General features: G+C 34.6%; 1 protein-coding gene across 4 annotated transcripts in view; it reads right to left on the reverse strand.

Annotated features, from left to right (window-relative positions):
- Nucleotides 1–1,022: 1,022 nt before the first annotated feature.
- The window catches only part of ZZZ3 (zinc finger ZZ-type containing 3), a 61,971-nt gene continuing 37,765 nt past the window's right edge, over nt 1,023–25,228 (reverse strand). For all 4 annotated transcript variants that reach the window (XM_074876321.1, XM_074876322.1, XM_074876323.1 and 1 more), the window contains exons 4-13: nt 16,926–17,064; nt 15,404–15,551; nt 15,203–15,321; nt 14,841–14,912; nt 14,560–14,661; nt 13,135–13,230; nt 9,064–9,216; nt 5,488–5,622; nt 2,726–2,826; nt 1,023–2,365 (exon numbers count right to left, since the gene is read on the reverse strand). In XM_074876321.1, coding sequence (XP_074732422.1) covers nt 2,221–2,365; nt 2,726–2,826; nt 5,488–5,622; nt 9,064–9,216; nt 13,135–13,230; nt 14,560–14,661; nt 14,841–14,912; nt 15,203–15,321; nt 15,404–15,551; nt 16,926–17,064 — 1,210 coding nt within the window. In that variant the 3' untranslated portion in view covers nt 1,023–2,220. The remainder of the gene's footprint in view (nt 2,366–2,725; nt 2,827–5,487; nt 5,623–9,063; nt 9,217–13,134; nt 13,231–14,559; nt 14,662–14,840; nt 14,913–15,202; nt 15,322–15,403; nt 15,552–16,925; nt 17,065–25,228) is intronic.

Raw genomic sequence — 25,228 nt, forward strand, 5'->3', positions numbered from 1 at the left:
CCTTCTGCTTCCAATCTCATTCAAATTATACCATGGCTTTTTGTTCTTCCCAAGCTATCCTGAATCAATGACTGAATACTTTCACTAATGTACTTTTGTTATGTTCTTCCAATAATTTTTTCAGGATATCAACAGGAAACAAATCTTACCACAGATTCTCTCCCTGATAATACACCTTCACCAACTCTAGCTTCCTATGAACAGCATGAATGATGTGGAAAGCACATTTTTTATGGTCTTGGAGAGCCCTTCAGAGCACTATCTTTTCCAATTAAAAACTAAAATACATAATGTGAATTTTTGTGTTGTTTTTTTTAAGGTTTTTAAAATTTATCTAAGTATACTAGATAGGTGAGATGTTTACATATGAGACTTGCTCAGTGTTTTAATAACTGTACTATATTACCTTCTAAATAGATTAAATGCTTAAAATTGGGGTTTTTTTCTGAAGCAAAAAGTAACTACACCTAAAGTTATTGCAAAACTTAATACTGATCAGTTTATAATTAAAGTTATTAGGTGCAGCCAGCCAATTACCCTTCTTATTGCCATCTTTTAAAGCCGAATTAGTTTCTTTTCTAGCTAATTATTCCGAGTATTCAAGTTTCAAAGCAACTGGAAGTCTGTTACAGTTATAAAATAATCAAGTGTTTCCGAATCACAAGCTGTACATTTCAATAGAAAATATATTAACTAAAATATGTCACAATAATTACAAAATTTCTCAGACAATGGTATACAGTGTACCAAGGCTACTAAAATCTGAATTTTCTGCAATCTGAAAAAGAACAGTCTGTGAGTAAGATACGAGAAAACTAAAATGCTAATCCTGCAAAAGGCAAAGCATATTTTAGGAGGCGCAGAGCACCATCAGTTCCCATTAAAATGAAAAGCAGAGGAAGGCGCCGGGCATCTTGCAGGTCTGCATAGTGATATCTGTATGACGTATTAAAATGTCCTTTTAATGTTTTCCATCTCAGTTAAAAAGTCAGAACTACACAGAAAGGAAGTCACAGCAAGCATTCTATATATAAACAGACTGTATCCACATAGTTTATTTCTCACAGTTCTCCTGACAATTGAACATTATTTAAGAACATACTGTATACACAGATAAGAAGAAACATACAAAATGTTTTAAATGATGCACAACAAAATCCAGCAGTATAAAAGAATGCATGTGAACCCTTGCTCACTGCTCAGGCTAAATTTAATCACTGTTTAAATAGTAATAAAAATACAATCTTTCATGGATCTTGTGCAGACTACAAAAGAGGAAAAATTATTACCATATATATGATTTATATTAGGCAGTTTTCTTTGATGAGTTGCACTAACAACTCCAAATACAGAGGCAGAAGGCTGTGTATTTTATTTTAAAGGAGTTAATGTTGAGTATTAGAGACTTTACACAGTTACTACCACTGGCACTTTTCACCATATTTTGTACACATCACATGATCATCTTATATAACATTACATTTAAAAAATATATCTGAGTGACAATTTTATAACATTCACACACCATGAGCTGGTTAAGGAAGCAATGCCACAGTTGCCCCCTGTAGTGCTTCACTGTTGGTAAATAGAGTTCATCGTGGTTTAAAAAAAAAAATTAAAAAAAATTAAAGAAATTGAAAGTCAATGTGATTAAGCAGCTCCAATTTAATAAAGGCCTGTAACCAACCCTTGCTGAGACAGTATTTTTTAGAGTATGTCCTAGAAGCAAACACTGTCATTGGTTAAAACCTTGCCTAAAGAAGTCAGTTACTGTGCTGAAAACTATTTCACAACAAAACTGCAAGCTACTAAACTGTTTTTATATAAATACTTCATCTCCTCTGGATCTCATCATAACCAAGTTCTTCAAAGCCTCTGGAATTTACTCTATCTTTAATGTGTGCTCTCATTTCTGGCTCACCCTTTTGTATGTTTTGCTTTTGTGTTTAGATTCACCACCTAAAAATGACTAATGTGGTGAAAGAAAAGTCTCCCAGTGAAACCTTCTGCACACTAGGAATGTTCAGCTGCTGTTCAGTGATCTAGAACCATGACAGCTCAAAGCTGTAGTTTGACAAGTACACCCAGGAAGCTGTCATGCTGTGAGCGACATTTCAGGGAAAGCAGAGTCTTTCCAAAATGTGCACAGAATTAACAATGGTGCCATTGTTATTTTTCAAAGAGGATAGTAAGCCCAAGATGGTAGATCTGCTTCCCATGTCATCTATTTGCTGGAAAGTAGTTTGGGTCAAGATAATTGTAACTGGTGCCCTGGGACATGCAGTAGTCTCTGTCTAAAAATGTCTCTGCTCTGTAAATAGGTTCTAACTGATGATCTTCCTTATGAATCTCTGTTTCATGCAGACTGCAAGGGAAAGAAAAAGATAACAGTTTAAAAGTCAAATATTTTCCTTATTTTTAACTTTCAGAAACAGTGATCATATTAACAGATTCATACCAAATTTGATACCAATTAATTAATCATTTCCCCTGCTATTTAACAGTACCAAACCTATGTGTCCACTGTATTAAGAAGAAAAATTCTATACATCCAGAACATGCTTACAAAATACGTCTCCCACAAATATACACTAAAGTAACTTCCACTTTAACCAACACAGAATGTGTGTCCTATGCTGGAGCAGATTTCCAACACACACAGCAATTAAGCTACATAGAGATTCAAGTTAATTACAAGTAACGAGTAGAAGCATATGCTGCTCACCAGTCAGAACAAGAATCGCAGAAATCCAAGGACATTTCTTGGGGGCAGTCTTGGCAGTGCCACCGAACACCCTGGATAGGTTCAATTCCGCAGTTATCACACTGTGAAGCGGATGAAAGAGCACTTAAAAACCGGCAACTATAACCACTTATGTTACTAACAGTATAATACCAATATCCCATATAGAAAGACAGATACGTAGGTTGATTACTGCTAGCCCACACAGCTGAATTCTTCTCACCACAGACCATAATGTATTCATGGATAAAGAAGTCCTCATCCTCTAGGAGAGGCCCTCCAGAACCCTGAGGATTGACAAATCTTTCTCTCGCTTTGCTTCGCACTCCTTAAACGGTCCATGTTGACATTATCCTCCTGCTCAACAAAAGCATACCTAGTCCTGCCTGCAGTCACTGCTCATCCTCACATGGCTACAAGAACTGCTGCGACACAATACATGAACGTGATGTTTCTATAGCTTAAGTCCAACCATATGAAGTGTCTAAATAGAGATCCACTTCCCATGGCAGAAGAAAGCAGTAAGACTAGATCAGTAGAGCTTTTTGGGAGGCTGTTGATGGGCTGTGGATCAGGACATGACAGGTCAGACAGATGCACTTTCAAACTCAGGAAATACAGTAACACATTATAGGTGGGCTGGAACTAAAACCCACGTGGCTGGGAAGGAAGTGGGACAGACAACACGTTCATGGAAGGGAACAGAAGTCTAAAACTCAGACTGAGCAAGAAGACAAGAACTAATACCCTGACAGGAATCAGGGACAATACAACAGCAGGTACGTACAAGAAGAGTGTGGCATGAAGAGGAGGAAACAAAGTACAACGGAAACATCAAGACTGGATGAAAAATGGATGATGGTAGAGAAGGGGGGCAGAAATGTAATAATATTTGATAAAAAAAGGAAACCTGGGAAATGAAGAACTTTTCAAAACGAGAAAAGGAGAACTTTTCAAAAATCTAAACTGTAAAGAGTACTGCAGAGACAGAATTGAAAAGGGAAAAAATGTGGGAAACAAGCCTGTGCTTCCATAGCTCATCCTCCTTCAGAACCTGAAGTTCTCTCACAGCATCTGTGAAACCCACTCACACAGCAACACATTCCTGGCCACAACTAATCCACTGAGGGTTACAAACATCTTACACCTTGCAAACAGATTTGCCACAGCTGTATCCCTTCCTTCCACAGATGGCTTTCAGAGTTTGAGGGCTGATGAGGAGGGACTAAGCATACTCAGAGCTGTTCTCTGGAAAGATCAAGTTCAGAATAATGCTAAATACTTTAAAATTATAAATTGGTTCCAGTTGTCTCAATTTGAGAACCAAGATAGTAGAAACCCTTGACCTTAATTTCTGTGCTCCAGCTTCCCTTTCCCCTGTGAAACAGAAATAATACCATCCCTTTCATTTCCTAAGAAAAAAAGTATTTGCAATGTGCTCTGATATTATAGCAATGAAAGCCATAAAAAGCCCACAAGGGATTCAATAATTCAATATTCAAAGTACAGTTTGAATAATGTGCAGTAAATGAGGCTGAAGGCCATGCACAACTAAAAGGGATCTGAATGGTTGCTTATTAGGTGAGCTCCGTCCAGCCCATTCACTGAGCGAGGTAGCACTCCTGAGAGAAAATAGTATATAATCACGTAATTTCACAGCTTACTATAATACATAATAAAATCAAATTCATATTGCAAAGAAACTTTTAAACTTCAAATGCTTGACACTGCATAATGCCAATTTACTCTTCATTTTATGTAGAAAAAGCAACTAGTTTATTACCTAGAAGTCTGGTCTGCCTGCCTGATCAAAGTTTTGATTTTTTGGGGAAGAAATTACCAACTTAAAAACAAACAAACAAAAAAAACCCCAAACCAAAAACCAGACACACCATGCTAACTTTAAAAAAGTAGCAAAAAATAAAAAGCGTCTTGGTGGACTAACAAGTAAGTCTGTCAATGTCAACTGTCAAGGCTGTCTTAATTTTCCAGTCATTTTGAACTGAACTTTAAAACTGACAATCTTTGCATTTACATAGATAGGTATTAGAAAATAAATCTAGCTGCATAACACTAAACAAGGTGAAGAAACTGTTCCAACATAGAAACTAGTTACACAGAAAATGCCTTGCAAACCAGAAAATATAACTGAGAAGATGTCCTTTCTTATTGACTATTAATGGTTGATACTGGGACAACATATTAGTTTAACTTAATGTTTGTTTTCTTCATTTCATGTAACTATTGTTTTGTGTCCTCGCTTCAACTTCTGCGAGTTATTACTTAATAGGATTGGGAAGTTGCTACAAAACAAAAAAAATTATTAATCTATTACTGTTCTCATTCAAAACCTTTGTGCCTTCTTTGGCCTCAGGTGGAAGCCAAATGACTCCAAATTCATAATCAGAGAACTATCATCAATGAACCATTGTCAAAACAGAGTGTAGTGTCAAATGGAATTCTACAGTGATTTAACAAGGCTCTAGAGCTGTATTTTCATAATATGAATGAGGAAAAGACTATGCTTATTAATTTTCATACAATATCAGTATTAGTGAAATCTGAACTATTGGAAAGAGTGAATTACTTGGGTTGTTTTTATTAAGGAAGATGAGGGAAAGCAGACACAGTGAACAAGAACTACGGAACCAAACTTGCTAGATTAAACAAAGAAATCCAAACCATATTATCTTTGAAAACTTCTACAATCCACTGAGTAACAGAAAAACATCTCTTAAATTCACCTTGAATCCCACATGCTGCACAAATCCACTTTCTGCATGCATCTGCTGGAGTTTCTGTTTCTTCAATTTTTTAAACTCTAACAGTTCTTTGTATTCAGGCAACTCTCGATATGTTATTGGAATACTCTCTTCATCCTGTTCATGGTTAAAAAAAAGAGAGAGAGGCATTCTTTACTTTAGGAATAGAATAACTACCAAGACATATATTCCATAAATCACAATATATGATTAATAGCCTTTGAGAAAATTCTGGCAATATATTCTAAGAAACATACTGGGAAATTATTTTTAAAAACATAGAACAAAATGGCGCATACAGCTAACTTATATTTTATTTTCTATTATTTATACTTTACTATTTGCATTAAAACAAAACCCACATTATCCTACCAACAAGTTTCTTCTGGTGAAGAGCTTAGCTGTAGTATAAAGCAGAAAGCAGTACCTAACTTTATTTCCTAGGTTTTTTCTCATCTTAGATGTCTAACTGCAATTTGCATATAATCCACTTGTCCACATGCTGTGACCAAAATGGCAGCTGCAGTAGAAGACTTTGCTTTTAAGGCAAACCTAGTTTATTCTTGTTTTAAATACTTGGCAACTGCTATTCAAGTCAGTTTCCTCAAATTAATTGATCTTTCTCTTTACTATTCTGTGGAATGGCATGGAATAATACTATTCTAAGGATAGTTACGATCACTGTTCTGAAGTAATTCCAAAGCTGTGAAAATAATAAAAACAAATGACACCCAAAAACTTTTTACAGTTCTAAGAATTTTTGCACAAACTCAGATTTTTAAAAGACCCATAAATCAAGACAGTACCAAGCTTCCACTATATGTATTTTTTATTTGAAGACAGTCAATCTTAACAGTATTAACTTCTCACCTTTACCTGTAAGAATAAAAAGTAATGAGAAGCATCATTACATGACTGGTAGAGTAGAAGTTTCATAGTTATCCAACTCCTTCATCCCTTTACTTCATGCTGTCTATTAATAGCTTAAGAAAATAGACTGCTATTTTTCCTAAATTATGAAAAAGTTTGTCTCCCTACAGGCTGGTGCATACCACTTTGATAGATATTTATAACAAATGGTTCTCGGTTTTTAAAGAAACACACTATTTCTGGTTTTTCTCATCCGATTTTCTTCAACAAAAATTGAGGACCTCTATGTTATGAGAAGGCAGAAGCTCTCATTCTAATTCAGATGCCTGTTTCAAGATGGCTATTTAACTGTAGCAGCTGTACTTGGTAGATGTCAGCTGTTTTCAAAGATGACAAGTCTTTATTGATATAGAGCAGTTTTCAGATCCTATACTGATAGGAACATTCAGTTATGAAAAACAACTACATGATAATATTCAAAATTATTGTAAGGTAGCCTACATACATAATTTCAATTTCTTTCTATGAACCCATGAAGATTAATGAGTCTGTATTATTTAGTAAGTTTATTAAAGGAATTGAGGGAAAGAGGCTTGCTTTTCAGTGTTAGATTTCTAAAGGCCTTATCAATTATTTAATTATGAACCTATATAAAGGACTAGACTCCAAAAAGTCAAGGTTAAATGACATGATTAAATATGTGGTGAAAAGCTACATTCTCTTAACATAAAACAGGGATTCACCTTCCATGCAAATCTCAAAAAATTTTGTGCCTGGCACAATATAACTGTATCTTGAATAAACTATTCTATAATAGCTCTCTCTGTGGACACTTCATTCTGGAACAGTAAGTAGTTGTGTTCTAGAATAATTAAGACTACTCACAAAATGAAGAAATCATAACTGAAAAGTAAATTCACTCTGTTGGGAATAGAGGGTCTTCACTTGGGAATAACTCATTAATAGTAAAATAATTTTTCAGGAATGGTTATGCCAGTCAAGTTGACTGGTAATATCCAGGCAAAACCCTTAATTTTTACAAGGGAAGAGCACCTGGTACTTCCATTGTAAAGAAGCTGAAGAAAACCTTTCCTATAATTTTCTTGCTACACTGAATCTCTTCACCATGCTGATGCAAAGCATTCTTCTCCAAGACAGTGACTGTCACTAAGACACCTGACTTTTAACATTAGAACAGAATCCTGTACATTCATTTTGAATATAGTTCATGATCTCTTTTTTCTTCCAAATTGCTTCTATTTTGCACTGATAATGGGGATCTTTTTGGTAACTGAGCTCACCTGTGCCTTTCTACATTACTGCAAGCCAGAAATATATCCATCTGGAAATGATGCACTAGCGAAGAAAGAAAAAATTTAAGACAAATTTAAAAAAAAAAAGGGAGGGGGCACAAGTCCACCATTATCACTGCAAAAATATAAACCAGCAACTTCTATCCAAATTAATAAATCTATGGTGCCCACATTTATTAGTTAGGACACCATGGCAAAAGCAAAATGTTTCAGGAAAATATTCAGATCATTTAGAAAATATGTATTTAAAGAGAATACAGAACAAAAGAATGTTTGCTCAAAACCAGTTCCATTGAGATCAATAATGGTAATCTGCATCTCTTCTAATATGCATTTTTCTTTCCAGGCCTTTTAAGGCTCTTATTGTAATATGCAAAGTTATCAGGAATGTCTGTAGATGAACCAAAACACCATCAGAGAGAGAATACAGAACATGAGTGAAGATGGGATTTAAGACTGAGTAATAGATGAGCAAATTTAATAATTTAAGGAAGATTATGCAGTGCATATAAAAAAGTCAATAAAGAAAATGAATAGACTTATACTAGGTGGCCTTAATACTTCTGTTACGTAACAAGCTTTTCACACACAAGATGTCACTAGGCCCACAAAAAAAAAAAAAATTAAAATTAACAAGTCAGGTTCTTCAGTCTAAGCACAGTAAAGCCACAGTGATTCACACCAGCTGTGAAACTTGTCCAGAATCCTAGCAGTAGGATACAGTCCTTCTCTGATTCTATATGGAAGTGGGAAAGACATATGTCTAAATTCTTGTAGTATTATTGCATGTGATAAGTTAAGAAAGTGGAACACTACATGATGTAATAATACATTGGGTTAAGATGTCTACCACAATTTGACTCTAAAAAACACATAAATTTGCCTTTTGGACAATTCAGTCTGTTCATGCTTTGAAGTACATTTAAAAAAAATCCATAATTAACTCAGCCAGTGAAGGAAGACAAAAGCAATGATGCCAACAGCATTCAAATTTTACCAGAGTTCTATGTAACTTTTCTAAAACACATCTTTAACCAGAATCATAACTATATAGTTTATATGATTTTCAAACTCATCTCATGTCATCACTTTTTGAAAATATGCAACTAAAACCTTTTAGAGCTGTTTCAAGAGAAAACTGTTTTATTACTTCTTTTACATACCTACGTTCCTGATTTGGTCAAAATTTTCTGCAATTAGAGGCCTTTATATTAATGATGTTTTATAATTCAAAATGGTTCATGAATCTTACCACAATTTAATTTACTTGATGATACTTATTTTATGGCAAAGATGCTTTATTCTCATATTATTCATTAAACAAGGTTAAAATGACAGTAAGCAAGACATTCTCTGACTGATTTAAATGACATACCGATACTTCCTCTTCTGCTGCAGTATCCATATGGCTGTGAAAACTGGATCTGTCATCATCTTCATCCATATAAACTGGAGGTTCATGAGATGTCATGAAAGTTGAAGGTTTGAAAAGATGTTTATTTAAAGGATGCTGCCGTCTACTTGATGACTACAGTGAAAAAATGATATATTTTTAAAAACATTCCTTGACTATTATTTAAGTAATCTTCACCGATAAAACCTTGCCTGAAATTTGCTCTTTTGCACTAAAGAGTCTATCATCTTTCCAATTATTTTTACTTAAATCTCTACATCAGAGCCTCGTACAGTTGGGAGTTTTTCTCCCCTATAACAAGTGAAATCAGATGAACAGTGCAATACTTCTTTGGTAAGAATGCGTAAGAAAGAGCCCTTACCATAAAAACCCTACCACCTAAATAGATGAGACTGACAACAACAGAAGAACAGAAAACAAAGCTGTTACAATTTTGAGGACTGAGAACTGAAGTGCAGAGATACTAAAAGACTTCCAAGAGTCATGAATGGTGTGAGGCTAAATAAAAAAGTAGTTTTGCACTGGTCCAACATCCAAGAGACCAGTCCATGCTTGACACTTATCAACTTGTATTAATTTCTGCCTTAGAAAATTTAAGTCTAAGCTAATTGTCCAGATATCTTTCCTTGTCCAGAGAGAGAAAAGGCAATTCATTGCAACATAAAAGAGGTTTCTAAGAATTAGAAAGAATTGCTCTCTGAAGGTTCTTTTTCATTGCCACTGACTGGAAAAGGAACCTAAAAAATGTTAGATGAGATAAATTACTCCATTAGTGTATATCTAAAAGCTTTCAACTTTAATGCTGTCTGAAGGTGTAGAATACATGGCAGTTTTAAAATAGATTACTTAAAGGCACTCAGCCCCTATTACTTATTCCCCATGGAAGAATATTAAATATCAAAAAGGAAGAATTTAGGGTGAAGGAAACTGACTCAACTTTTTACTTAGCTACTTTCCAAACCAGCATTTTGACATCTTAAATGTCAAATTTTACATTCCTCAATTTAAAGAAAACAGTGTGAATCAAAAACCAGAAGTATGAAAAGTGTTTTTTTAAATAATCGTAAGAGAGGATTGTCTTACACTGAGTCTAGCTTCTGCCATACAGATAAAGCATAAGGAATATTTACATATATAGTTCATAATAGCTTCTTTTTATGCAAGACTTTTTATGCCAAAGATTCCTATATCAGTTACAAACCTGTAATACTATAACCATTTATTTCTAAAGAGGGATTCAATGTCTAAAGAGGGATCTAGCATTATTTTGCAGTTGTGCACAGTTTAAAAAGTAAAAGCAAAGATCACAGAAATTATATGGAATGTAGCTATGCAGACAGAAGTATAACAACGAAGTGAGACTAGCTTCATTCAATCTTGAGGGAAGAGATGAAGTCTGTAGTAATGATTGGAAGCTGCTACCTCAGATCTGCAGAAGAACTACAGTGCACAAAATAAAAATGAACATTTTGATCTAAGACTAATGTACTATCCATTGCATTGAATTTTTCCACCTTCTGCCTTACGATCAATGACTTCCTACGTTTTGCTGCTTTTCTCATTTTCTTTAAGATTTCAACCCCCCCAAAATACTTCCATTTATAAGGTTAGACGGTATTTCATCTTGAACTGACACGGTGATTTAAATTTTCTGTTAATAGAAAACAGATCCGCATTCAGTACTAGATCTGGAAATCAGGAAAGGAAAACTGTGTCTACGCTTAAATAATAGCGCTGCTATGCATACAGTTATGACCTAGGAATTTAACTGAGGATTTCAATTCTCTTTTTAACATGATTCTACTTCTGGTGAAGAATGAACTAAAATACTACATAAAAGCACACCCTTAAAAAATCGTTTTTCCTGTGGGAAATGTATCCTTTGGATTAAGCTTAAAAGCAGGTGCACTAATGATATATATAAGCATTACATTGAAAATGATAAGCCGTAATTGAAGAACTGAATACTAAACAGTCCTAAATCTCTGATTCAGTTTTATTTTCACCAGTAGTAGATACTGGTTATACAGGAAAATAAACTGATGCCTCCTGTTTAATTTCCTGTATTTCTTATCAGAAGAGACATTATGTCGTATGAGGACACAGTAACTTCAACAAGATGTTCAAGAACAGAATAGGCTTCTCACCTCCCCAGTAACCATTTAAGAAAAAGCATCCTGGGCAATCCCCACGGAGAAAGGCAGTTACCTTCTTGTGAAGCATCCCTTTTGACACAATCATTTACATTACATATATCTATGCTTTTTATTCTCCCATAGATACGTGCTTTAAGTATCAGCATCCAATTTTCATACTTCTATTGTTGGCAATAAAGCAGATACTGCAGTTTATAGCGTATGTGCATGCTCAATATCAAAATGAGGACAAGCACAGCATAAGCACGACCCAGGCTTCCAATACCCCTTGCATCTCCTTTCTGCCACATTATGTTATCTCCATTGGAGACTTGGGAATAACTACAGCCTGGTACAGTGTTGTCAATCTGTACTCTAAGTAGACAGCTATATTAACAGACTGAGAACTCAATTCCCCCACATATGCTATTGGTTTGATTTTTTCATCTGCTGTATTTCTTATGTGGAATACCAATATAAAATGGAGACACTAACTTAATACAAACCAGGGCACAATGACCTTACTCCTATGACCTCGTAATAAGCGTATCAATCATACTGTGAAAGCAGACATAAGTATTAGATTTGTTCTACATATGAGCTTAAGAAAAATCTGTAGGATGGTAGCATTACCACTGTAGGATGAGAATGTTAAGAATTTTATAACAAAGTATGCTTCACTCTTGGTTATACTGTGTACACAGAGCAGTGGGGTTAAAGAACTCTATGGATCACTGTTCAAATTAGTGAAAAATACGGTTAAAAATGTCACACACGTACTGATTAAGTATTCCCACTAGTTATCAAATACAGTGATCTGCTGGTGGCAGCACTGATCACATTCTGTAGTAAGTCTTTCCAAATAAAACTAAGAGAAAAGAAGAAAAGACATGTGACTAAGGTCATCTAAAATGGTAAGGTGACAAAGAACTCAAAGCATTATAATTTTCTGAACTAAATTTTCAACCCCACAGTATGGTAAACAGAGTTCTGACAGATGAATCTTGCCATAGTATTTGACGTATCAATGTTTCCAGCTGTTTTTTTTGGTTACACTGCCAGAAAGCACTTTTCCAATAGACAAGGCGGCAGACAGAGTCATGTCTGCACCTTCCCTGCCTCTGTTTATAGAGCAGAATAGTAGACTAAAATACTGGTGAAAGTAAAATGGCATTACCATGATGGATGGCAAACTGGAAAGCCTCTGATACGAGCACTTAACATTTGCAGTAACTTTCTTTTGCGAATTAAGAAGATTTCTCAGAACTATGTTCTTTTCTCATCCATTCCAAGATCAGGAAAAGCACCATATTTTAATGGTCATTTATATGACCATTCTATTTTAATCATCAGATATGTTGCAAATCAAGATTAAACATGTCATTTCAGTCCTAAGCCTATGCTTGTGCTAGTTCAATATGCTCAGTTATAAATAATTTTCTATGTTTTTGTTAATTAGAAGATGACTGTACAATATGAATTATAAGGCTCCTTGTCCTCTTCCAACCAGGTTCTCATTATCCTCTTCTAGATCAACTACAGTAAACCTACAAATGAGGAGAAAGTATCCCAAGACCAATCATTCAACCCTGTTAGTTCAGCCTGCAATCTGACTGCTATGTTCTCTTTTCTGACACTTCATGTCCCCGAGATTATCTGGTAGAGATGCAATTAACAGATGTTGATGTGAAACTAAAATAACACTCAACTCACACTACAGTGCTAGTGGCAAAAGAAAAATATTACTTTATTAAGTAAGAAATACATGCAAGGTAGAGCTAGTTAGTAAGAAAGCACTAATCAAGACTTAAATCTATTGAAAATATTAATGATTGAGACTCAATTTGCACATATATGCAAACAGAAATACTGAATTTCTGCTGGAATATTGTCTCACCTTTTTGGAATATAAATATAAGTTTGGAGTTCTTCCTGGAACTGGAATACCAGCTTTAGTCAGTTTAATAAAATATTTTTGCACTCTACTGGCAACCTAGGAAAAACAACATGCAACAATTAAATGTCAAATGAAATGTAACAGGCCTTCACTTCAAAGTTTTCCCAGCAATGCTACATTGGTTCAGGACAAGAAATCCTCATTTTCTATTTTGCAACAACTACTCTAACCGTTACCTATCTTGCAATGCAGCATTTGTAGTATTTCCAGACACTTCAAAGGCTTTCAGATAAAAGACACTACCATTGTTTAAATGTAGACAGGAAATCTAGCAAAAATTGTGATAGAAAGGAAAAAATTTTAGTAGTTTGTGACCTGCTGAAGCTAAACTTACTCTTTCTTAACAATGACATATAAATTATGTATAGTTAGCATACAGAAAGTACCTCTACATTTTATTTATGAAATAAGTAAGCGTATGTTTTAATTTTTTCAGGTATGGAGAAATGTACCTATAAGTATACATATGATCAGAGATGATGTAATCTTGTATATTGAAATAATTAATTATACTTTTACCTGAAAGCACACAACTGAAATAGGAAAAATTAAAATACTGTAAACAGAACATCAGCATTTCTACTTCTGGTCAAAATGGAGAAATGGTGTCATTTTAGGGGAAAAATCCCAACAAGTCAGATGCAGAAATACTCGGTGTCTCCATATCTGTGTCCTTTTGTGGATCTCAGCCCCAGTACAGAACTAATTCTTCTGTCTGTGAGTGTCTGCCCATTCTACAGTACTGAGGTGTAGGAAATTCAGCACTCCAGCCTGAGAACTGTTGGTGTTGCTATGCTTGCTATATAGAATTAAATGCAGGCTGTCAAAACCTAATTAGCAACTAGGTCTGGCAGCTTTATCATGGGCTTTGAGGCACTTTTAAAATTCTATATTTGAGGTCGAGAATAACAGCTGTATTGTTATTAGTGAAATGCAAGCCCTGATGTTACATTTTTAAGAAAAAGTGATAACTGAAAGCATATAGGATTTTATTTATTGATCCTTCAAAAATAAATCTTCAACATCTACAAATATATCTTCTGTGAATCTTTATCAACTGCTAGGATGCAGTCACTACTACCACAGCACAAGCACTCAAACAGTGATGTCAAATTTCTCTTCTAGCAAAATTAATTTTATTGCTTTAATTATGAACATCATAGAAAACAAACCCTCTTTTTTTAATCCCTCAGTTTACGAATTGGGGTTTTTTTTACAGAAAACCTCCTCAGATTAGAAATAAATGACTTAAGTGTTGAAGGGAAACTTGGATACAATCTCTTATTAGTGCTTCCTAAAAAGCTTAAAATACAGAAAAAAAAAGTCAAGGAAAGGGATTACTTCACAAAGTGTTTTACTTGTTACCTGCTTTGCTGTTCTATTTCCCAGTTCATCAGCTATCTTCTGCCACCGTCGGGACTCTACTTCCTCTGGTGGATACTTCAAAAGCAATTGCTCAAGTTTTTTCTAAATCAAGAGGGAAAAAAAATAAATCCATCTTTCCTAGTAGAGGTATGAGCTGTCAAAAGATAAGTATCTACATACATGTGACTCTGAACTTCTAAATGCTTTAAACGTTATCACACAATTTGCTTTTGATCTCATGTATGTTACCACAGCTACAAAATGGAAGAGTTTCCGATTACCTGTTCCTCTACAGTCCACAGCTGGTTAAAAGTTTCAGGTTTGGTCTCATCACAAAGTCGCCCTCTTATCATCTGCTCAAACACAGTACATAAAATGGAATACATGTTTAGAAAAAGTACAGTTAGGATTAGGATTTTTAATGCTTTTCCTACCTAAAATCAAACCAAAGAAATTCATGAAAATCTGAAGTAAAATTTGCCTAAACCAAAAATAAGTTCCCTGATTTCAGTACATGAATGACACGTCATCACCAACACTAACATCTGAAGTAACAGTTAAGATTATCCACATACCCGTATTAAAAAAGAAAAAAATTCATTACTATTTTGTAAAATTTGATCTTTCCTTTTGTAACAACTACCTGTGGGCGACTGTTTGTAGAACCTTCTGGACCATCACTTAAAGGCAAGACAGAGTACGAAACAGACTCTCCGTCCTTCTTGGGATCCAAAGGACTTTTTGGTCTTGCAGGTATACCTACTGTAAGCAACACAAAAAAGGAATTATTAAACCTCCACACTGGTCACTTCTTTCTTGTAACATATGCCCACTTTCCTTTTACCTTTGTCAAAAATCAGCTTCACTCTCCTACTGTTACGTTTTCGATTTTTGAATTCTCTCTCAAAGTTTCCAAGGCTAGTGGTGTATTGGTCCCAGGCAATCTCAGGGAGCTGAACAACTCTCTGAGGATACGGAAGACCCATATCAACCTGAAAAAACAGGAATGAAAAGTGAAAAGCAGTATTTAATGCAATTACTGTATATCCAAACAAAAAATCATAAATCCTGAAAAGTTATGAAAACCTGATACTGCTTTTTAGCTAACAGCAGAAATAAAAGTCAGAATTTCTGAAGTGCCACGCAGCACACAGTCTTTTTAAGGTAAGATATCTTTCAAGAATAATACACAACAGTGCATTTAAAATATGCAGCGGCACGGTCAATGATGGCTTATTGAAGGTAAAACTTTAAAGCATGTATTTTGCAGCTGAAATCAGGTGTTTCTGACTTCAATACTCTGTTACTGTCTGTCTTCCCAAGATCTGTACCCTTTCTTAACACAGGAAACTAAAAGATTCAGAGTTTTATCATCTGATAAACCTAAACACCTCCCATCAAAGAAATCAATGTATATTTTGCACCAATTTTGCTGTCCTTTACCTAGAACACAACTGTTACAAAGCTGACCACTTTATTTAAAGGTCAACCTTAAGAGTATCATTCCCTTGGTTTGAAGACAAAATTACACCAGATACTTTCAACTATCGTTAGTATGTCCCTATACAAAGATTATCAAATGCAACACTATTACATCATGCATGCTATTAATTCATCTGAAAATTTAATGGAAAGACAACTACTGAAACCAATGGGCTTACATCACACCTCTCTTCAACCCTAGGTCTCTACAAACCTAGGAAAAGAGCACCATAAAATACCTACTCCATTCTTCACTGAAATATGTGTTCCTACCAGACTAGAAGGTCAAGTGTTTGCCACTGGTAGACTTTAAACATTTTTTTCAGTATGCCTGTTACTACAATTTTTTTTTAAGTTTGAAAAGAAAATGTTTCCTTATCAAAATTAATTCTCCTCCATCGACAATATTCTAATGATGTTACCCAGAACTCAGGCGTATTTTCTGGTGTTCATTTTGGTTTTAGGCTATGAATCGCGTTTCCTGCTCTTTAAAAAGTACCCTACCAAATTCACTCCCAGCACAAAATTTCATTTCTCTAGTGAAAAAAGTTATGAATTCTTGATCTGATGCCTTACTATGAATTACTTTCAGCCACCTGTAGATTTCAGGTTGTCTTAAAATACAATTACAATTAGAAATTTAAAGATTACATTTCTACATACCAAAAAAAGGAAAGAAAGCATATAAAATAAAATCATTGAAGACCTATGTCTTACAGATTTAATAAGAAAACAAAGGGCCATTTTTGCTCAGCAGATAAAGGATTTTAAACTCATAATGTTCATGCAAGTACATATATAATTCTCTGATTTCTACAGATGATGAATTACTAGTTATTTAAAAAAAAATGCAAGTAACACTTAAGAAAAGCCCATTGAAATACCTTCTTCTGGAGTCTTTCCACAAATCCAATAGGATCTTTCAGTGCTTCTCTCTGGTGTCTGCCTAAACTTTCAAGGTCTTGAACTGCTTGAGTACGTTGAGCCTCGAGTACAGCAATCGTCTGTAACAGTCTCTGATAACTACAGAGACAAAGGAAAACATCTCACTAAATTTGTCTTTAAAAGTGGCCCCCCCAATCTAAACACTAGCCATGATTATCTATTAGTATCTACCAGATTTCATAGCTTATCTGAAACAGTTCATAGGCATTTTTGCTGCACTATATAAAAAAATGTATCAAATCTATTTTAAGTAGTAGATGAATTTATATAAACCCATTAAAAAAATCCCCCCAGTGATTTCTTTTAAATGTAAATTCTCTACTAGCTGAAACAATATGGTATCAGGGACAACCTATTTGTATTCTCAACAGCTATGACCAACAAGCTTTGCTTACAAAGTTAAAAAAACAGAAACAAAATTACTTAATTTCTCTTCCACTTCAAAATCAGCTTTGTTCCACACCAATACAAATGATTCTACCACAGAATTTTAACATTTTGCTCAACCACTCACAGGGTGGAGTGGAAGGCCTTAGAAACTGTATCTAAACATTTCATAGAAGCCTCACCTTATAGCAGAATATGGGAATCACGAAATATAACAATAAACCAAGGAACAAGTAATGTACAAAATAAGTACATACAAAACAGATTCCTCTAAGAATACAGAAGTTGAATGAAAATGTCAGCATTCCCTCAAACTTGCAGTCCCAGATTCACATACAATTTTGACTGTCTATTTAACAAATATATTTGAGAGTGTGTGACTATCATGCCTGTACCCAATAACATATAATTCCCAAACTGTTTTCTATAAAGCTAACTCAGAGTCAGGAAATACAATATTGTGACACAGCCTTTAAAAAAATGGGTAACTACTTTTAAAACCTTTATTAACTTTAAAGTTACAGCTGTCCACTTCAGTTTCTGAATCATGTAGTTACCCATGGCCGCTGTTGTTGCAAATTGTTATGTATCAACTTCACTTTTTTCATGAAAATATTTGCTGACATTTAATACTACAACTGTATCTTAGTTCAGCACAAAATGCAACATAATGTATATTAAAATCAGGTAAGATCTATTCACTACTACAGTATTTCAGTAAATTTTCTTTCTATTCCCTTATTGCTAAAACAAAGACAAGCCTAACACAATGAATTCCACATTTATTACAGAAAAAATCCAGACGTTACTGAGCTTATGTAAGTTTTTCAATTGACTGCACTGGTAATTGGGCACGGCTTTAAGTGGAGGGAAGTAAACAGCCTCAAGGCAAAATACAGGCTTTGTACCATCAAACATTTAAGTTTCTACCTACACATTAAACTACTGCCTCCCCTTGAAAAAGGGTAATTTTCCTTTGACTCAAATGTAATACTTGAAAACATAAGATACAGCCATACATTCTGAAGTTTGAAACTAAAATACTGAACTTATTTAAAAACAGTAGGATACAATTCTGTTATGAATTTATTATTATTTCAATTTGTCTGCACGTATTCAGGTTTATATGCAACTAAGACCTAAAATGCTTGTTAAACAGGCCATTGATACTGGAACAGTAGTGGAGTATTTTCACTAATGGAAAAGTGCTCCGATTTCTTCTAAACAAAACAACTTTGCATAAAGACAATTAATGGGGCTATTCTTGAAGAGGTGAAAAACAAACTTCAGAAATAACTTACAAAAGTAGTGACAGCACATCAGAATTGGCCTGAGACAATACCACAGTTCAGATTGTTACAGGAATCATCATATGTGGAATTAAGATCTTTACTTAGTTTTTACAAATAGCATCTGATTATTGCCACCTTTGCGTTGGGCAACTTCTGTCCACACTCAGGTGGACTGACAGCACTTCTTATGCAGAAGCCTGCCCTGCATGCTCCAGAGAAATGAAACATAGGCAGGCTGCTAACGTGTTTGATGTAGATGCAGCTGTAACACCACAGAAGAGCTTAATGACATCTGCGGAGATGATTTAACCCAGACAACAGAAAGCCTTTTTCTATCAGCAGGTGCCAAAACTTCTACACAAGACTCTGGAGTTAACTCTAATCACAATAACAGAGGCTCAGTAGTGTGCACAAAAATTTGCATCTAAGAAGATGTTCAGTAAATACCTGCCTTTATTTCCTGAGCCATTTTACCTCATTTATTCAAATTGTATTTAAGTGATTGTTTTTCCAAATGAAATTGAAAGCAAATAATAATCTCATTTAAAACATTTACATACATAGAAGAAAGAAAGCAACCAAATGTCGGAGATTTAGATGAAGTGCTAATTTAATGATGATTCACATGTGTAAAGTGAGGGAAAAAACCATCTTAATGAGGTGGCCTTACATAATTAAATCTGAATGGAAAGAGAAGAAATTACATTTGGGGAAAAAGAACAAACAAACCAAGAACATTGAACTCCAATTACTTCCCTCGTTAAAACATTCATCTGACCTCACTAAAGTGATCATGGAAGTGAAAATAAATGGTTCAGAAACGGTAACTCTGGTCTTCATGGAAATATGTTAAATATTACAAGCATGTCAGGATCATTCAAAAATATGTCATGTGATGTTGATCTGTGGCTATATAGCACATATAATGAAATAATTCATGAGAGAAAAAGGGAGTTTTGAGCAAACTGTTTAGACAAAAAGGTTTCTGGTACATTTTTTGTACCTCTGCTAAAGAAATATATTAGCTTGGAGATATTTACTCTAACTTCCATATTCGGTTTTTATGAATGAATATATTCTGAAGTCCAGGAAGAAGGTTGCAATTTTATCAAGTGAGTATCAGAAGCATTGAAACGCACAAAAACGTGCATTTTGGGGTCTTTCAGTGCAAAGAAAAAATTGAAAAAACTAATCCTGAAATACAGTTTGCATAGTCCATATTCAGGTACTTCACATTTGCTGCAGTACTGCATTCTCTCCAAACCATTGCACATTCTTTCAAATTCCTACATGACTTTACAACTAACTATATTATAATCTGTCTGCATATGTTCTTTCAAGTTTTGAACCACTGATGTTTTCACAGGTTTGTACAAGACTTTTAGTTCTCTGGCGCTACATCAGTGTAATAAAGCCAAGTATTTCTCTGAAAAAGCAGTAAGCCAAGTAACAACACACACGTTGAGCACTTTCTCAAAGTCTCTGTCTGTTCTGTCTTCTTAGTCTCAAACAGTAACATAATACTTCTGCCGCATTAAGCAAAAGACACTGTGCATAATTTCCAGGGCTATTAAAGAAAAAAAAAAGTGGCTAACCATTTTATCATCCCTCTTCCAAGGTTTTTTGTAAATAAGCACAGCAATCATGATTCAAACTACGTCCTGCAGTTGTGCTAAGATTCTCCAAAACTGAAAAAGTCTTATGAAGGTAAAGAGAAAGTAACTGGAACCTCACTCACTATGCTGCAAAACTGGCTCCATCCTTCAATGAGGCAATCAAAGAACAACCATCTCAAAATTATCCAGCTACAGTTACATAATTTTCTCTGTAAGATCTGTGGGGAATTACCAAGGAAAGTTATCTCACATCCTCTGCCAAAACAAAACAAACTCCTACAACTAAAAATGCGTAATTTGAGTAAACTCATAGTCAGTCATATCTCTTGCACTGACTGAAGTTACACTTTTCTCAGTTCTAACTACTAAATTGTTAGCACATACAAAACCCAAAGCAGTTTTCTTTTCAGGAAAATTTTCATTCTACAGTAAGTATTTCCTTGTTTCTACAGTCCCAGTATTGCAATTTCTTGTAATTTCTTAAATCATCTTAATTGCCAGGAATCTTCCAGAAGAACACTTGAATAATTCAGTACAGTACAGAAACAGTTTCAGTATCTCTATGCTGAAAAACCTCCATTAACATGGATTTCTGAGGGACCAATATTTAAAAAAAGGAAAGCCACTTTTTAAAGATTGATACTGATCAGCAGGGATTCCTGCTGATTCAGTTCTTCTGCTGCAGTGATAACTACTCCACTCTTTTGGATTGCTCCATAAAATAATTATCACATAGCAGAGTCGTATTTCTGAAGTCCTGCCATAAGCAATTATTTATTACACTATTCATTACCATGAATCTTGTTCTAATAGTGATTAGGGACACAGCAGCCTCCTCTCTTGTCTATGATAAAGCTTGAAAACAGCACAGCTAGTACCTTAATGTGACCAATTTCCATTTTGATCCAGTTTTCTGAGATCTACTTTCAAGATGCTTTTTTTCCCCCTCAATCTTTCTGTCCTGTCATAACACTATTTACATTTCCAGATCTAAGTACACAGTTACATCACAGGTTTTATGTTCTTTGCATCAGGAACTAACCACAAGCTTTAGAAAGCGAGATAGATATATATATATGGAGTCAATCTGACTTAAGAACGGGGTATTTCTTAAGTTTGCTCTTATTTTTTTAGATTAAATGACTTAACACTAGCCTGTACAAGAGGCCATGTCATTCAGCATTTTAAAATAAATTCATCTCAGTATTACAGTAAGACTGATTCAGTCACAGAGGCTAGTCCCTCTGTGGTTTCTGAAGGTTTCTTCTCCCTTCGAAAGAACAATGTACTGTACTTTGAACCTTAAGTGAATGAGTGAAGTGAGAAACTGATACTACAAAATGAAGATTTTAACTTTTGGGTAGCTAATTCAAATTAGTGGATGGAATAAAATAAATAAGTGAAGTTTTTCAGTTAAATTCTGGTAAATAAATGTGAAGCATCAGTTTTGTCCTGTTGGACAATGTAAGGGGCAGACATATAAGTGGCTGTTGGTAACATTAACCAAACACCACAAAAATGCCAAGCCTCCTCTAAAGATAAGCCCCCTACAAAGTCTTAATGCTCAAACATTTAGGAACACATGAGAAAATTTTCTGCCACTGGTCTTATCCATAAAAAAGAAGAATTTTCATCTTAAGTGTCTTCATCCAAAGTACATTTACACACAAACTTGAAATGAGCAAGAGGTATCTCAAAACAGTGCTGTGCACTATTTGTTGGACTTATCTAACATTCCAACATAATTATAAGGCATTTTCTCACCTTTGAAGCAGTATCACTTCTACTCTCTCCTCAAATGAAAATAAATGGAAGGAGGCCCTTGCCAGTCGAAAGTTTAGTCCTTATATAATCTTTTTCAAATTTACATAATCACCTCTGAAGTAATGATATAATGAATATTTTCACATTTACTTTTACATATAAAAACTCATGCAACTTTGACTGCCTCAAATTTTCACATAGTATTCAATCTTACAAACACAGAGCTTAATGTTTATTATTTGCTTTTAGCATGAATCATATACAGATCTAAAACACTTGCATTATTATCACAATGATAATTTTCCCCTTTATTTAAATATTTATCATTGTTAGATCACTAATGCAACTCTATTCAGTATTTTGTAAAAGTTGAGAATACATAAAGTAGTTCTATAAAGCTAACAGGTGACAGAGGTGACACTGATTAACAATGGAAAACTAGAAAGAAATTATTTGCAATTTATGTAATAAAATCAGCAGAGTTCCCTGTAATTGTTTGGATGCTCACAGAAATTACTTAAAATATAAGAAGTTACTTTGTCAACTATACTTGCCTTACAATGATCATTTAGTACCTTGCAAAAACATATACTTTAGTGCCTAATTAAAAAGAAGAAACTTATCATCTCAACTGATAAAATGCTGTGCAGCTGGTGGTCATCACTTTCTACTCCCAAGACTAACAGCACATCTACAGTTCACATATGATAAAAAGTATAGTAACATCAATTTTGGGGATTAGAAGGTAAAAACCTGTGTACTATAATTTAATTTTATATTAAAAATACTGATTATTTCTTGAGCAGGTAGGATTTAAGTGAAGGAGTATACACTTCTCATAACAAAATACGGCTAAGATATATGTAGAAAAAATATCTACTTTATAAAGAAAAGCTATTTTTTGTATTTCCAAGAGCTGTGACACAAAATCGGTATGTATCAGTAACCGTGAGGATTTGAGCAAGTCTTTGTTTTATTGCCATCTACTGGCACTCTAGCAAAGTACAGATTAAAACCTGCTCTCAAGTCATTTATCACTCTGGATTTTGGTCTACTAACAGCAACTCAAAAAAAAACCCCTTATTAGATGCTAAGCTAAGAAAGTATTGGATATGAAACATGTTACAATATAAGAGTGCAAACTACTGTAGGAAAAGGGAAACATTAATTGCACTTAGGATTTCCTAGTCAATCCAAGGCAGCTGTAATAAGAGACTGGCTTCCTGGAGAAATCTTTAAATCAGATCAAACACAATCTTCTCATTTAAAAGTAGTGTTTTGTTCTGTTTTGTTTGTGGGTTTGTTTGTTTCAGTTCATAAATACCAGATAATGCTTCCAGCTTTTAAGCTTGGCCTGAAATCTTTGCCAGTGTCATGATACAGGAATTTTGACACTGTAGAGTTTCTCTCAAAGTACTCCAATGTGCATCTGAGCTTTAAAAAAATCTGTTACTGCACTAGGGAAGAGCGGCCCTTCTTTGATTTCCCTTCAGAAACAGAAAAGAGTTTAAGGGCATATATCAACTCCTGTCAGGACTTACAAAACACCTCTGCCTGAAGAAAGCAGCATATGGTAGGATTTTACGTACCTAATGCTTAGATACTATGACCAAGGTAATCTACTTATAGCCAATTCTGCAACTCATTATGAAATTGTTTTCCACTCTAGCTTAACCTCTTTACACATAATTTACTGCACTTTATCCATATTTAATACTCATACTTCAGATCTTTGAAAAGACTTCTGAGATAAGTAATTAAACTGCATTTCCATTTTATACATGAAACAACTAAAGTATACATTAAGTGACTTCTCCAGTGAACAAAAAGCGCTATTTCTGAATGCCAGCCTCAGGCTATAATACATAAATATTTAAAACAAAGCAGAATTAAGCCAAAAAGTGCTTTTTTTTTTTTAAAAAGGACATCTTAAAAAGCCAACAAATGCTAAACCAAAACAGAAAACCCTACTACAGTCTTTTACGTGGATGCAAAAGAGCCATTTTTCACTCTAATTTCACCTTCCTTCTAACTTTCACAGCTCCAAACTATATTTCAAGCATCTGAACAGTATTTTATTGGTTATGAACTTGTGATGTCCTTTTCTTTCTTAATTCCTTAGCTGCCCCAGAAACAGAATGCCCACATATATTTCTATAGGCTTCATTCTTGTCAAGAGCTGTCCACCACACTCACCAGGATTTAATATTAGCTGTGCAAAAGCACCTTTATCAAATATCCACATTTCCAGCAAGTTTTAAAAATTTTTAGTAGCAATTACATCTCTGTGCCTCTAAACAAACATGTAACTTGCTTCAGTCCTGTCAACATGAAAGTTTAAAACATCATCCATCAATCCTCTCCCAGTTAACACATTTTAATATAGTCTTTTGATCTTCCTTTAACAGCACTTTCTAAAGTATTTGCCTGCAGGACAGTCACATTTGGTAAGGAAGAAGATATAGGTCCCTGTCATTCCTCTATTTTCAAGGCTTGGAGTGACACAAGGAAATGGCAGTAAAATTGTTTTCCTCAGAAAGGGCACAGAAAGGAAGACTGACAGTACATCCCCAACTCTTTCTCCTCCCTTCTCATCATCTCTAATGAGAATGGTCCCAACTCCTTTACTGAGAGAAAATACCACAAAGATTCCTCCAAGTATCTCTGCTTAGGTATTCTTCTCTAAAAAGATGTTGGGGAAAGCAACCATTCAGAAGGAGCTTTCTTTCAGAAAAAAAATAGGGGCAACCCCTGTTACCATAAAACTGACCCAACTGTACAGAAATCCTGTGAACAAAAAAATCAGAGAAAGTTGGCAACACTGACTACTGGACTTCTTTGACTCACTCGATGTTAGTTTATACAGGTTTTCATTAAAACCCAAGGAAGAAGCCCCCTGATTATTCAGGTGTATATTCTTGCTGTAGGAGCAAATTAACATATTCCCTCAAGTATTCTGTTATAGTAATATCGAAGACTATAATTGAATTACAAGAACATGATATGCAATCATGAGAAGCTGACTGTTCTAACAGCAACACAAAGAATCACTGAATTTTTTTTGGCTAGAGAAGGGGAAGAGAAGTTAGAAATACAGCAGAAAATTAGTAAAATGTTTATTTTTATTAGTACTCACTATGATAATATACCATGGACACACAGAATTGATCCTTGGCTTAGAAA

Source organism: Strix uralensis, chromosome 8 (assembly GCF_047716275.1).
Source record: "Strix uralensis isolate ZFMK-TIS-50842 chromosome 8, bStrUra1, whole genome shotgun sequence".
In the NCBI taxonomy this organism is placed as follows: domain Eukaryota; kingdom Metazoa; phylum Chordata; class Aves; order Strigiformes; family Strigidae; genus Strix; species Strix uralensis.